The sequence below is a fragment of the Nerophis ophidion genome, linkage group LG19 (genome assembly GCF_033978795.1).
Source record: "Nerophis ophidion isolate RoL-2023_Sa linkage group LG19, RoL_Noph_v1.0, whole genome shotgun sequence".
NCBI lineage: Eukaryota > Metazoa > Chordata > Actinopteri > Syngnathiformes > Syngnathidae > Nerophis > Nerophis ophidion.
Genome location: NC_084629.1, coordinates 23,373,835 through 23,389,403, shown reverse-complemented (window position 1 = coordinate 23,389,403; position 15,569 = coordinate 23,373,835). Strand labels below are relative to the sequence as shown.

General features: G+C 46.2%; 1 protein-coding gene across 1 annotated transcript in view; it reads right to left on the bottom strand.

Annotated features, from left to right (window-relative positions):
• Positions 1–2,338: 2,338 nt before the first annotated feature.
• Positions 2,339–15,569, bottom strand: part of ttn.2 (titin, tandem duplicate 2) — a 211,338-nt gene continuing 198,107 nt past the window's right edge. The window contains exons 257-271 of the mRNA XM_061879594.1: positions 15,223–15,513; positions 14,815–15,114; positions 14,360–14,662; positions 13,852–14,154; positions 13,493–13,761; positions 13,087–13,402; positions 12,661–12,966; positions 12,258–12,557; positions 11,597–12,172; positions 11,111–11,416; positions 10,622–11,004; positions 10,290–10,500; positions 4,020–10,196; positions 3,646–3,936; positions 2,339–3,565 (exon numbers count right to left, since the gene is read on the bottom strand). Of these exons, the coding sequence (XP_061735578.1) occupies positions 3,273–3,565; positions 3,646–3,936; positions 4,020–10,196; positions 10,290–10,500; positions 10,622–11,004; positions 11,111–11,416; positions 11,597–12,172; positions 12,258–12,557; positions 12,661–12,966; positions 13,087–13,402; positions 13,493–13,761; positions 13,852–14,154; positions 14,360–14,662; positions 14,815–15,114; positions 15,223–15,513 (10,625 nt within the window). The 3' untranslated portion in view covers positions 2,339–3,272. The remainder of the gene's footprint in view (positions 3,566–3,645; positions 3,937–4,019; positions 10,197–10,289; positions 10,501–10,621; positions 11,005–11,110; positions 11,417–11,596; positions 12,173–12,257; positions 12,558–12,660; positions 12,967–13,086; positions 13,403–13,492; positions 13,762–13,851; positions 14,155–14,359; positions 14,663–14,814; positions 15,115–15,222; positions 15,514–15,569) is intronic.

Sequence of the window (15,569 nt, the reverse complement as noted above, 5' to 3'; positions counted from 1 at the left end):
AATTGCAATTTAGTAAACTAAAAAGGCCGTATTGGCATGTGTTGCAATGTTAATATTTCATCATTGATATATAAACTATCAGACTGCGTGGTCGGTAGTAGTGGGTTTCAGTAGGCCTTTAAATGCCTTCAAAATGTCTAAATATCTTCATTAGGTCCAAATGTCAGCAGTGTGTCTAAATTTTCAGGATATGTCTAAATGTCCTCACTAGGTAGAACTATTGTCATTGTGTGTTTATGTCCCAAATATGTCCAAGTGTCCGCTCTATGTCTTTAGTGTGTCCTAATGTATTCACAGAGTTAGACGTTCAAATGCACACCGATTTGCAGTCCATGCCCTTCTTGGGTGGACTTCAGCTTTTTTGTGTAAGTGTGTGTGTGTCAGCATGCTTTGTCTTTATAAGGCTTCCAGCTCACACACCAGTTTCATGGTCCATGGTCGCGTGTGTGTGTGTGTGTGTGTGTGTGTGTGTTCTGCTCGGCATCATCAAGCAGGGCCTGAGCTGAAGACACCAACACAACAAACACCACAATGTCCATCATGTCACGACAATCATGATAAACCTTAAACACACGTTTGTGATTGTTTGCGTCACGTCACTGCTGATGAGCCATGAGCGTGTTGACTCCAGTCTGGTGTGTGCTGCCCTCTGCTGGCGTCTTTGGCCATAACATCAGCCATAATCATGCTTGAGACTACAGGTAAATCTGATTAGTTTGAAGCCCTATGGCTGAGAGAGCCAAGAAGCCAAATATTTTCAAATGTATTTCCGTCAGAGCCATAGAATATTTTTTTTTAACACTGAACACAACTAAACGTGTGCATTTTTAAGTAAGACCAACATTTCTAGAGTATAATAGGTCTTTAATTCTTTGTGATAACATTGTTATTTTGAAGCTAACTGTGGTGGTGGCGTGGCCTGCGGGCCTTTTGAAGCTAACTGTGGAGGTGGCGTGGCCTGCGGGCCTGCAGCAAAGCGGGGTGTTGCCAGGACCGGCCTCGAAATCAGTGACAGGTGCGTAGAAGGCCCACCTGGGCCTTTTTATCTAATCACCTGTCGCGCTGTTTATAAGCAGCAGTCAGGAGTGGAGACAGGGTTGGGGCTGGAGCCAGAGAGCGAGCGAGAACGAAAGAGAAAAAGACAATTGCTGGAAAGCAACTGAGAGGCTTTTGAAAAATAAAAAAATATTGTAACCCTGAAACAGGCTCTCATGTCAGTGCTTGGTGGTCTGAAGAAGCCCTGAACTAACCAATAATAAATAAATCACTTCTTTCCCTTAATGTAACTTCTTGAACAAGTGCGGTAGAAAAAGGATGGATGGATTCAAATGCATGAGCATGTTTTATATTTTGAACGTTAATTTTAACACTTTGAGTACAAATGGAATTATTCATTACTTATTGTGTTAAGCAGTGTCAGCTCAGATTTATCCGAGAGCCAGATGCAGTCATCAAAAGAGCCACATCTGGCTCGCGAGCAATAGGTTCCCTACCCCTGCCTTATAGACTACTCTGGTCTGTCAAAAAGGTTCATTATATCTTCTTATTCATATAATTTTTCAAATGTTTTTTTACTCAGACCATATTTTGGGTATTTTAGGTAGGTAAAGGTTCCATCCGATATACCAAAAATAAGGTATGATTATAAGAAAATTTGAAAAAGTACTCTGGTCTGTCAAAAGACGAGGGGACGGCGTGGCGAAGTTGGTAGAGTGGCTGTGCCAGCAATCTGAGGGTTACTGGTTCAATCCCCACCTTCTACCATCCTAGTCATGTCCGTGGTGTCCTTGAGCAAGACACTTCACCCTTGCTCCTGATGGGACCTGGTGAGTGAATGGGCAATTTTGGAAATACTTTCAAAGCGCTTTGGCCTCCTTAAAAAAAAGGGGTAGAAAAGCGCTATACAAGTACAAAATTATTATTATTATTATTAAAAGATTCTTTGGGGCGGTATGGCGTAGTGGGTAGAGGGGCCAGACACTTCACCCTTTCCTCTGGTGCTGCTCACACTGGTGAATGAATGATAGGTGGTGGTCAGAGGGGCCAAATGTAGCTTACCACCACTAGGTGTGAATGAATGATTGGTTCCCACTTCTCTGTGAGCGTTTTGAGTATCTAATAATAGAAATGCATGATATAAAATCTAATCCATTATTATTATTATTAAAAGTCATTAGTCTGGTTTTGGTTTGATGTGGTCAGGGGGACCGTCTGCTTGGATTGTTGACTTTGTTGCCAAATTCATTTCTGGAAAAAAATATACCAAATCTATGTTATCATTAAATACAGATTGATACGGGATGATGTAGGATATGATATTGACTGACACTCAGGCGCCTTGCTGTGCTGATAATCAAACTTTATTCAATCAGTAATGGGGATAAATTCAAGGAGGCAGCTCAACTCAGGAAGTCAATCAAAGCAAAGACAAGCTCGGAGCGAGGAGACCCTCGCTGGTGCCGCCGATGACGTTGGGCGGTGCTCGTCAGCTCAACGTCTACACACTAACACACAAACACGCTGCATACCTCCAGTGGGAGGCTCTGCCTTTGGCTACGAGCGCAACGAGGACTCTCCACGAGTGATTGGCCAGGTTGATGGAAGGAGGGAGAAAGCCCCGGCGGACGCTCGCGGTCAAAGGCCGAGCGCCTACATCAAAACAAACACGTGCTCAGACAGTGCAGGCCGCTCGCACTGTGAGCGTGTCATCGAAATGGCAGTACGACGTAATCTATCGCGACGTGAGGTCCGGTTGCGCTGCTTACGTTGAGGGTGGACGCAAACAGCGCTCGGGATCTCGCGCTCGTGTTTTTTGTCTCAAGTTGAGTAAACGTCAGCAGGGAGAAGCTCTACCTGCTGAGGCAATCTTAGACTTCAACGTAGCGTTGAGGCACACAGTTTAGTTTCTCCGTTTAACAGGGTATTCGTTCCACATGGAACTTTCTCCTGTCAAACCATATTTGGTTTGCTTCTTAAACTTCTTCTTATTGTCATAAATAACAATGCATACATCTTTCATAACCGTGAAATCCGGCTATATACATTATGTACATGTCACTGCAAAAGTGTCATCACATCTCATTACATGATGACACTTGAGTTTGGCATCAATGAACGTTTACGTCACGTTTGGTACAAAAATAGTTCATATTTACAAGAAGATAAATCTTAGGTCTTTATCGAGTAAAAGAGTTAGCTTAAATCATAAATAAAAAGACAAGGAAAAGGGTAGAAGGGGTATTCAAATAGTCTTCGATATCATTTTTTTTTTTTTACACCGATCGAATGCTGATTTGAACTGTGGCGGTGTCACATCCCAGCTCGTTGGACAGTTTGAGCGTGTAGGTTCCAGCATCTTCCTTCTTTACCCCCGTGATGATAAGGGTGGTCAGGTCCTCCGAGGTCTCAATGTGGAAGCGACCGCCGGATGACACCTCGATTTTTTTGCCTGCGCGAGACCACTCAATGTGTTTGGCATCGCCCGAGAAGGCGCATGACACCGTCAAGACTTTGCCAGCCTCAATGCTAATGTCCTCTGGCACCGCCTCGATTCTTGGAGCAGAACCTGCAAAAGTCATGAGCCAGCGTTTATTATTTATTTGACACTCAGAAACTGTACAACGGCTGAGAGTCCTCAAGTCGTACCGATGGCCCTGAAGGAGGATCCCGCCATGTGTGAGGTCATTTCTGCGAGGCTGCTGGAGCTCAGGGCGTATGACTCTGAGGTCATGGAAGACATACTGGACATGGACATGGTCTCAAACTTCATCTCAGCGGCCATGCTGCTGAAGGAACTGGACTCCTTCATGGAGGACATTGCCTGCTGGGCTGAGGAGGAGGAAAAGGAAGACGATTCTTCCATTGTGCGAACTTCTCTCTTCATCTTGGAGGCCAGGCTAGACGAGGATGACTCCCTGTGACTCATCATCGTGGAACCTAGTGAGGGTTGAAATAGAAAGGCGTGTGTATAAACCTTCAAAAGAAAGGCCCTGTAAAGTGACTTGAGACTCGTTGCTTACCTTTAAGTGCCACTTGCTGCTCCTGGTAAGCTGTGATCTTCATGCGAATGGATTTGTACACTTGTCCAGTGAAGGAGAAGGAGGATTTTGAGACTCCTCCCTCTGATATCACCTCACACGTGTACTCTCCCTGGTCACTGTCTGTCAGGTCGTGAATAAAGAGGCTGCAGGAGCCCTCTGAGTACCTCATTTCAAAACGGCTGCTCTTTGAAAGTCTCCTCCCATTGTAATACCATGACACCTCATTGACGCCACTCTCGCAAACACAAGACATCTTCACCAAGTCTTCAGAGGCCTCAGCCGCTAGTTGACTTATCACTTTGGGCGGCTCTGTGCTTTCAGATTTGATAGGAGGTGGTGACAGGACCTTCTTGGGCGACAGTACGGGAGGTGGAGACTTAATTCTGGATGGGGATTTGACTCCCTCAGGCTCTGGGGACTTTACAGCCCTTGGTGACTTGATAACAGATGGATCTGGAGACTTGATACATCTTGGTGTTTTGGTGCCAGCAGGTTCTGGAGACTTGATGCCTGAAGGTGTCTTGATTCCTGCAGGTTCAGGGGATTTGACACCTCGCAGTGACTCAGCTTCAGGTGACTTTACCTGCTCAGCAGGTTTAAGCTGTGGTGGTGACTTAGGTCCTGGCTCAGGAGACTTTACACCCCTGGGAGATTTAACTCCCTCGGCTGGTTCAGGAGACTTTACACCCCTGGGAGATTTAACTCCCTCGGCTGGTTCAGGAGACTTTACACTCCTGGGAGATTTAACTCCCTCAGCTGGTTCAGGAGACTTTACACCCCTGGGAGATTTAACTCCCTCGGCTGGTTCAGGAGACTTTACACCCCTGGGAGATTTAACTCCCTCGGGTTCAGGAGATTTGATACCAGGAGCTGGTGACTTTAAACCTGGTGACTTCACTTTCAAAACTGGTGATTTGACTCCTGGTTCTGGGGACTTCACACTGGGTGTTGGTGATTCAATCGAGGATTCAGGAGACTTGATACTGGGTTCTGGTGACTTCACACTGGGGGCCGGAGACCTGATGCCGGGCTCTGGTGACTTCACACTGGGTGCAGGAGACTTGATGCCGGGCTCTGGCGACTTCACACTGGATGCAGGAGACTTGATTCTCGGTTCTGGTGACTTCACACTGGGGGTTGTGGACTTAATGCTGGGTTCTGGTGACTTCACACTCGGAGCAAGGGAGTCTGGTGATTTCACACGGGAGTCAGGGGATATTATAACGGGTTCTGGTGACTTCATTCTGGGAACAGGGGATTTGACCCCAGGTTCTGGTGACTTCACGCTGGGAGCAGGAGACTTGACTCCAGGTTCTGGTGTCTTCACACTGGAAATAGGGGAGGTAACATACTGTGGTGGCGTTGGGACTGAAGGCTCAGGGGACTTCAAAGGTGGTTCTGGCGACTTGATGCTCTTAACCTTTTTGGGAATTGGTCTGCGGATAGTTAAAGTGAACTGAGCCTCCTGCCTGCCGTCTGAGTTCTCTACGATGACTGTGTAACTGCCCTCATCTGAGGATATGACGGAGGAGATCTCCAGGTTGGACTTGTACTGAGTAGTAGTGACTATTACACGGTGGGAAGAGACTATAGTTCTACCCTCATGCATCCAGTTTACGGAAGGTGCAGGCTCTCCATCGATATCACAGGAGAATCGGACTGTCTCACCATCTGTTACTGTCACAGATTGGGGCTTAGTGAGGATTCTGGCTGGAACAGAGGTTCTCACCTTTTGGACTGTAACTTTTTCAGCAGAAGAATACTTTGACTTAGTTTCTGCTGTAGCTTGCTTTTCAGTCAAAGAAAACTTGTCTGAAGAGTAGGAAGAGGCAGATGACAAGTATTCAGTAGAACCATACTTGATGGATGGTTCATACCGCTCAGCAGATGAGTATCTCTCAGAAGAAGCCCCATATCTTTCCCTTGTGACGACTTCGCGTTTCTCAGTGATTTTTGTCTTACTCTCTTCCACTTCTAAGTGGGTCTGGGATTCATAGCCAGTTTTGAAATAGGAGGAGTGATAGTGATCAATTCGAGTGACTTCAGGGACGTGCGCTTTAGGGACTTCCTCATCCTTGCGACGGGATGAAAACGTTGTGTAGGCGCCGCCTGACACATCGAGGGTGGCATAGTCTGAGGCGTCTCCTTTGGAGTTAGAGCAAACGCAGCGATATGTACCACTGTCCTCTTCTTGGCAGTCCAGGATGGTGATGGTCAAAACGCCACTCATGTTGCTAAATACATATTTGTCACTACTTTCACAGATTTCAGTTCCGTTGTGGAGCCATTTCACCTCGGGTTCAGGCTTTGATTGGACGTTTAATGTGAATTTGGTGTCGTGACTGACTGGCACACGGTGAGAGCGCATCCTGACTGTCACCCGGGGAGCGTGATCCAGGCTGAACGGCGTCTGACTAACAACTTGATATTTCCTCTCAGACTTCAGAGCTGCCTTTTTGGCTTCGTAGCGGGACATGATATCAAAACGGGCAGACCGCTCAAATCGGGAGGAGGAACGGGATGACCTCTCAACAGATCTAATGGGGCTAGGAGAGCGGGGCCGCGTTCTCTCTGGTGTGGGGGATCGTCTCTCTATGACCTCGCCTTCTACATCTACAACTGGCTGTGTTCGAGGAGGACGGATCAGCTCAGAGACTGGACGCATTAGCTCAATGTATGTTGGGGACAGCGAGCGCCTCCTTCTCATATACTGAGATATGGTACGTTTTTTCTTTGTCTCTGTGACCTCCATAGCTTCATGCCTGACCTGCTGCAACCTAGATTCATGCTGCACAGCTCGACGTTCAATGCGAACTGGACTTGCTTGAGGGGAGGCAGAGAAACCTAGTTCTAATTCATCCTCAAGCATCATTCTATCTTGCTCAGTTCTCCTTGAAGACAGATAGTCATCCACAGGCATCAGCAGCTCTTCATCGCTCAGATCGCCCAAAGATCTTCTCCGGGATCTGAATGAAATCTCGGACTCTGGAGACGGTGAACGCCTGGCAGGTCTGACGATCTCCAAATCATCTAAAGTTATTTTTGGAATCCGCCATCTTGGTCTGTACTGGTCTGTGATTCTGGGAAGGGGCATGACGTAAAACTGTTCCCACCTAGATAGGCGAATTCGCCGTTGTCGTTTTTGCACAATTCTCTCCGTCCTCTCTGAAATCATATATTGGTCCTTCAATTTCCGGTACCACTTCATGTCAGAGAGTGGAACAAATTGTTTGATAAATTTGTCCTCATCAAGCACTCTAGGGTCATGAACCACAGGCTCAGGGATCTCATATGGCATGAAAATCCTTCGCTCTTCTTCCAGTTTCTTAGTCTCTGATTTCACAACTGAAATGTCAAACTCGCCCTCAATGTTCTTGGTGCTGACTGCAGGCTTGTACATGTCTGCAGCAAATTTCAGAGCCTCTTGGGCTGTTGGGTTAAGAGGCACAAGATCCTCTGTGGCGACAATCTGCTGAGCCATTTTGTTGGTCTTTTCTATTTGCTTCTGGATATGTCTATGTTTCTCTTCTTCAGTCTTGTACTCTCTTCTGGTATATGTGAGGCGGTCCACCTTCAGGGTTGCCTGGCAACTCACAGAGCCAGCAGAGTTGATTGCAGTCACTTTGTAGACACCGGAGTCCTCAAGTAAAGTCTCTCTGATGTACAGGACAAAGTGGTCAACATCCTGTTGAATGACAATTGTCTTTGGACCAAACTGGAGAGGATGACCTTCCTTCTCCCATTTCAAAGAAGGATTGGGGATTCCAGACACTCTGACATCAAAGCGGATGCTCTCTCCTTCTGTGCACTCAACATTAGTGAGCAGACGTTTGAATGTGGGTTTCATAGTTTCCTCGGTCACAGGGTGAGGTGTTACAGTAAGGCGGGCCTTGCAGCTATCTTCTCCAAACTTGTTATTTGCCATCACAGTGTATTCAGCATCATCGCTCATATCGAGGTTGTGGATCATCAACTGGTAGAGACCCTTATCACTTGTGAACGTGTACTTGGTGTCATCATCTCCTGGCTTGATTCTCTCTCCATTCTTCAACCATGTAACATGAGGCTCAGGATGCACAGTAATGGTGACACCAAAGCGCACATGTTCGCCAATGTACGCTGCGCGATTGTATAAAGGCAGGGTGAACTCTGGTGGTCTGTAGAGAAGGAGGGTTTTTTCCACCCTCCTTCTCAGTTTCTTGATGGAGCGACCGACATAGTGTTGCCTGATGCACCTTATTGTCTCAACAAAGAGTTCAGCATAAGCACTATCTTCGCCGTCGTCACTTAACACCTTGCATCTATACAAGCCATCATCACACTCTTCAATGTCCTTCACATAGATACTGGCAAAACCGTTGTTGTATGAAATCTCATACTTAGAACTTGAATGTAACTGGCGGTTGCCAAAGTACCATGTCACCTTGGTGCTTTGGTCAAAGTTTGTAATGTTACAAGTGAATCTAACATGGCCGCCTTTCTCAGCAGAGCCATGCATAACTGGGCCAGCACGTAATCCCTGGTACTCCGTAACAATCTTCACCTTGCCTACAGACAATCCTCTCTGGTTCTTGAAAGCTCCCCCGTAGGCAACACGAGCTGATGAGACAATTGTATCTGTCCTCTTTACAATAGACTGATAGTACCGTCTGTGCCTTAGTGTCCGGATGACTTTGTTACTGACATGTTCAATCTTCATCTTTAGCCACGGGTGCTCCAATGCCTCTTGTGCGGTCATACGAAGCTTTCTGTCCTTGACAAGAAGTCTGTCCACAAAGTCCATAGCCTCCAGACTGATGTCTTTAAATGCTTCACTATCAAAGACATACTCACAAGTGGAGATCTTCTCAACCATTTGTGTCATGGATTCTGCAGCAAATGGATTGAGACCGCTAAGTAGGACATAAGCAATCACACCCACAGACCACATATCTGTGGCAGTTGTAACCAAGTCATGGTGGTGAATCTCTGGGGCACAATACTCTGGAGCTGAGAAGAGCATTCTGATGTTTTCACCTGGTACCAGCAACCTGGCTTGACCCATCTCAATTATCTTTACAACATTACTTCTCTTTGTACTGTAGACAATGTTGTCTGGGCGAATGTCAAAATGGCCAAAGTTTTTACTATGCAAAAACAGGAGTGCAGAGCAGACCTGTCTTAAATAGCGGACAATCTCTTGCTCTGTGAGCTCAAAGCTGCTGGTTCCAAGGCGCTCAAAGATGTCAACTCCAGAAATAAACTCAAAGATTAAGATGATCTCTTCCATACTTTCAAAATACTCATGCAGGTAGATAATATTCTTGTGTCTTGCGACATTGAAGGCCTCAATTTCTCGAAGAACCAGCTCACGGTCAGTTCCTTTAACCTTGATGAACTTGGCCATGAAGGTCTTCTTAGTAGCAATCTCTACACAACGGTGGACAACTCCAAACTGACAACGAGCCAGCTCCTCACAAATTGTGTATTTTGAGGACAGCAACTTGACTTTAAAAGACTCAGCAGCTTCTTTGGTAATTTCTTTGGTCTCATCCACTTCCTCATCATAATTCCTAATAACAGACTTGTCCTCTTTTGTGGTGATGGGTTCTGTTGGCGCAGAAGGAGGACTCATGCCAAATTGGTTCTCAGCGATGACACGGAACTGATATTTTGTCTTGCCGAAGATGTTGATGATGGTAATGTTGCAGTCAACAGTCTGTCCAGCCTTAATCCACCTGTCAGCTGTGGTGGGACATTTCTCCACAATATAGCCTGTGATGTCACTTCCGCCATCATTGGCAGGAGGCTCCCAGGTCAGAGTAATGGAATCCCGGGAAATGTCGCTGACTACTAGTCCTTTTGGAGCTTCCGGAATGTCAGCCACATTCACCTCAATGGTTTGTTTGTCCATTCCAAACCTGTTCTTTGCAGTGATGCTGTAGAAGCCTGTGTCCTTGTTCTGCACTCCCTTTTGGAAGACCAGGGAAGTAAAAGAGCGGGTGGTGATGACCTGGTGATAAGCAGAGTTGGAGAGGATGTCCTGGCCCTTCTGCCAGGTAATTGCTGGTTCGGGCTTGCCAGAGATAGGGATTTTGATAGTGATGTGATCACCGCGAACAGCATGGACTGCTCCCATTCCTTGGAGCTCCTTTGGCAGGAGAATCTTGGCCGGAACTTGAATTACAAAGAATAGCATCATTACTTAGAAATGATCATTACTAAAACAATGTAAAAATACTACAAGTTATCAGCAACATGAATGTCTACCTTCCACTTCCAGGTTTGCAGTGGTGGAGATGGATCCTGACGAATTGGTTGCTCTGACTTGATAGACCGTAGCATCACTGTCATCAGCAGCCATGATGACCAGCTGGTAATAACCCCCCTTAAACTCCTGGGCTTTAATTTTTGTTCCATCTGCCTGGATCTCCTTACCACTTCTGTACCATTTTAATACAGGCTTGGGATGTCCCACCACCTTGACAAAAGAGGAAAAATAACATTCAATCATTCATCATTATGGAGGTTTACTGTAAGACAGAATAAGTATAAATACTATTTAATAATACATAGGGATGTAAGAATGAAGAGATACACACCTTGGTAACAAAGGTGGCATTTGCATGGTATTTGACAGTCATGTCTCGGATTTCTTCTCTGAATGCAGGAGCACGCAGGGACTGGTCAGACTTGGGAATAATGGGCTCTGAGATGTCACTCCAGTCACTCTCTCCACCCACATTCTCACACTTGACACGGAACTCATACTCGAAGCCCTCTATCAAGCCTGTGACTTCATAGCTGGTCTCCAGAATCTTCTTACTGGTCACGGACATCCACTTGTTCTGCTTCTTCTCACGTTTATCCAGGTAGTAGCTAGAGATTTTAGCCCCACCATCACTGCTTGGTGGCTTCCAGCAGACAACACAAGAGTCCTTCGTAAAGCTGACGATAAAGGGCTGTTGTGGGATGCCAGGTTTTTCTGAGAAACGAATATAAATACTGGAATGAGCTAAATTTAAACAAATTATAATATCATGCTGTATTTAGACTTATTTCTTGTTTGTGCGTATATAGACCTGACTCACCAAATGGACTCTTGATGATCACTACCGAAGGGATCTCCAGAGACTCGCTGACACCGTACTGATTTTGAGCAGAAACTCGGAAGTAGTAACCGGCACTCTGAACAAGGTTAGGTACTCGACATGTGGTTCCAGAGACAGAGGAGGACACAAGGTTCCACAGTTCTCCCTCTTTAGCCATGCGTTTCTCCACAATGTAGTTAGTAATCATGGACCCGCCGTCATCTTTGGGAGCCTTCCAGCTGATAGTAATGGAGTTCTTCAGCAGACCTTCAACCACCAATGGGCCTTCTGGGATACATGGTTTATCTGGGTGAAACCAAACAGAGGGATATAGGTTTATGTGTTGCTGAAAACTACCAAAAGCAACTATTGTTAAGTTGATTATGCCTAAAAGGATGGGTTCTGTGGGTAAGCACTACACACAAAAGTATATATAATTAGGGTTTTAAAGAGGAATTTTCCATTAAACTAAAATCATCATATTACCTTGGATTTCAACCCGTAACACAGTGTCGACAGTTCCAAACTTGTTGCTCAGCTGCACTTTGTAACGTCCAGCATTGGTCTTCCTTTGGACGTTCCTCACCACCAGATGGGTGTAGCTCTCAGTGTTTTCAATAATCACATTCTCAGATGGGTTCAAAGGCTTCTTGCCATAGAACCACATAATCTGGGGAATTGGACGGCCAATGTAGACAACGTGGAGGCGGAGGCTGGTACCAGCTCCGGCATTGTACTTCTCCTTCAGTGGGAAGCCAGGGTGAAACTGAGGTGCCGCCTGTAGTCTGAGTTTTCCGCTGGTCTCTATCTCTCCAGCTTCATTGATGGCCCTGCAGGTGTACAGACCCTCATCTTCCTGCTCGTCTGTCAGGATGCTGAGGGAGTGGTTGCGTCCGTCTGAGCTCATCTTGTACTTGCGGCTCTGGATCAGTTCCTTGCCATAGCGGTACCACTTAATCTCAGGCAGAGGTCTGCCAATAACGCTGCAGGATAGAGTGCCAGACTCTCCAAGGTTGGTTGTTACGTCATGAATGTCTTCTTTCAAAGCTGGAGTCTCACCGACTGCATATGGTAAAAAAATTATTTACAATAAGCGTTCCGCAGCATATTTGATGTTTTTAAATGGTCAAGTAAGAAACACACTCACCGCTTAGCTTTGTCTTGATGCCCATGGGGGTGCGACGAGGCCTACTGAATCCAGCTTCGTTCTCTGCAAAGATTCTGAACTCGTACTCTGTGGCCTCCATCAGGCCACCCATGGTGAACTGACGGTCTTTGGAGCGCTCTTTATTGCATTTCTTCCAAGCACTTTCACCGGCCTGCCTGAATTCAACCCAGTAACCCAGGATCTCCTTGCCACCATCAAAATTGGGACGCAGCCAGTGGATGGTTATGCAGTCTTTAGTAACAGAAATGATGTCGATCTCTCCTGGTTGACTGGGCGTGTCTGTTAATAACACAGGAGATAGTTTAGAAGGCATCAATGAACTCATCCATACAAAACAATATCTTCATCTGATTGCACAAGGCATCATGTGAAACTGACGCACCAAATGGATCTTTGCAGACCACTGACTCAGAAGCAGGCCCCGGCTCACTCTGCCCGATGTCGTTTTGAGCCACAACTCTGAACATGTACTCTGCATCGGGGATGAGGCCAGTGATGTTGTACATGGTTGTGGTAATGTGAGTCTTGTTGTGGCGGACCCACTTCTCCGTTGAAATCTCCCTCCTCTCAACAAAGTATCCTGTGACGCGGGAGCCCCCATCATCCCGGGGGCGTGCCCAGGATAGAGACACAGAGGACTTAGCCACTTCCATGATCTCTGGAGGATTGCTAGGAGGTTCTGGTGGGCCTATATTTGAATACCATGAGAGAAAGAGCATACTGTTAAATGCTTTGTGCTGACCTGAGCACCATTGTACCTGTATGACTCAGATGAGTTTTAAAATATTGTAGAAACATCAGTACTCACATAGCGGTGTCTTTGGTGTGACAGCCTCTTCAGACTTTAGAGACCGGCTCACACCAAACAGATTTTCAGCAGAGACCCTGAAGTGGTACTGCACATTTTCTTTAAGGCCTTTAACCACCAAGGAGTTCTCCTTAACCCTTGCATCCACAGTGTACCAAGCAGCCTTGGGGACTTCTCGCCTCTCCACGATGTATCCTAGGAGGTCAGAGCCCCCATCTTCTGATGGGGGCCTCCAGCTGACTCGAACTGATCTGGCTTGGATGTCGTCAAACTCCAGAGGGCCTTCTGGAGCATCGGGGCGACCAATTACCTTCACCTACAGACATAAAGATGTCCCCAGTGTCATGATAGTTTCTGTACGAGCAGGATTCTAATTGACTAACTGATGATTAGCCGAGCAAGTTACCTTGATGTACACAGCTTTTTTGCCACATTTGTTCTCCAACACAAGGTCATAAGTTCCCGTGTCATCCCTGTGTGCCTCCTTGATGACAAGTTCTGTTATGTCATCCTGGGTGGCAATCATGGCTCGGTGGGAGATATCACGTCCATCCTTGGTCCACTTACATATAGGAATGGGTTTACCCTTGATGGGCACAGACAGGCAGATGACTCCTCCTTGCCGCACCACATATTCCTCTTCGTATTTAGACTGAAGCTCGTATTCAGGGTAAACTAAGGAGGACATATTGGGCATATTGGTTAGATGGATTACAGCAAATGTCTATATCAGTATATATATATGACAAAATTGATTTATCTTACTGAGCATCTCCTGGACTTTAACCACCCCAGGAATCTCTGCGGCTTCTCCAGTGCCACCAGCATTACAGGCGATGACTCTGAACTTGTACTCTGCACCCTGGGGCATGTGTGTGAGTATGTACTCGCACATCTTCGTGGGTGTTGTATTGCACAGGGTCCACTCCACTTGATCCACCTTCTGCATCTCAATCAGGTAACCAGTGACAATGGAGCCACCTTCCTCATCAGGAGGTAGCCAAGCCAGAGACACAGATGTTCTGGTGGTGTCTGTGACTCTCGCATGAACTGGAGGACCTGGTGGTTCTTTTTAAGAATCGAAAGTACATTTCGTGTTAGATTGATCCAAACTAGGGAAGAGGCTTGTTGAATAAGTCTGTTTGCGAAATGCTAAATATCAAAATAACTTGTGATTTGTTAAGTGTTGATTTGGGCAGATTACAGTTACATTTGCACATACTTAAATAAGAATACCTAGACAATAAAATAACATACAAAAATAATACAATACCTATTGGGTCCATCGCAACAGTGATGGAGGAGCTCTCGCTGGGTTTGCCTGTTCCTCTGGAGTTGATGGCCGTGACACGGTATTCATACTCAAGTCCTTCAATCAGACCAGAGGAGCGGTACCTGGTCATAGTAACAGGGTTTTTGTTGATCCTCAACCATCTATCAGAACGTGGTTCCTTGCGCTCAATTATATAGCCAGCTATGGTGGAGCCCCCATTGTCCTCTGGTGGATGCCAGGTCAGGGTCATGCCCTCGTGAGTAACATCAATAACCTCTGGTCTGCTTGGAGGCCCAGGGATGGCTGCAAAAGTAAACCATGAGCTGGATCAACAGGTAAATCGTACACAGGTAATTGTGGATGAATCAAACATTGCAAAAGGGCTTCAACAAATGTTTTCAATGTCAATAAGTACATAGACAGCAACAGAAACTGCCAGACAGGCAGAAACTCACTCTTGGCGCTCTTGCATTCCACGACTTCTGACTGCACAAAGCTACCAACGCCAAAGCGGTTCATGGCAGCGACGCGGAACACATACTCGGTTCCCTCGGAGAGTCTGGTGAACTTGAAGCAAGGTCTTGTCACTGATTCAGAGATTGTAATCCACCCGGGCCGGTGAGCATCACGCTGCTCCACCACATAGCCACTGATATTTGCACCACCATCTTTCTGTGGAGGTTCCCAACTAATTGTCACTGACACACCGTCAACCTCTACGATTTTCACGGGACCAACTGGTGCGCCAGGTTTGTCTGGAAAAATATGAGATGAAAATTAGATCACACTGCAAAAAACGTTGCCTATCATTTTTGAAACGCTACATTTTGATTGTGATTCTGTACAATGCAATGTCTACTTACCAAGAATGATAACCTTGATAACTTCAGTTGCTACACCAATGGCATTTTTCACCTCCAACATATAGTCGCCTGTGTCATCAATGGTGGTCTCGCGGATAACGAGATGGGTGTATTTGCCATTGCTTTCGATTTTGATACGGTCCAAACTGTCCTTTAGCTTTTCACCACCAAAGAACCAGGAGCAGACAGGCTGTGGTTTCGCCTTAATGGGCAAGTTGAGGTCGATGGGCTTACCACGGGTTATGTGGACAATCTTCTGAGAAATGCCTGTTATGTCAATCTTTGGCATCACTAGTGAAAAGATAGGCAGCACGCATGTGTCAGGTAAAATGACAAATGTGGGAAGT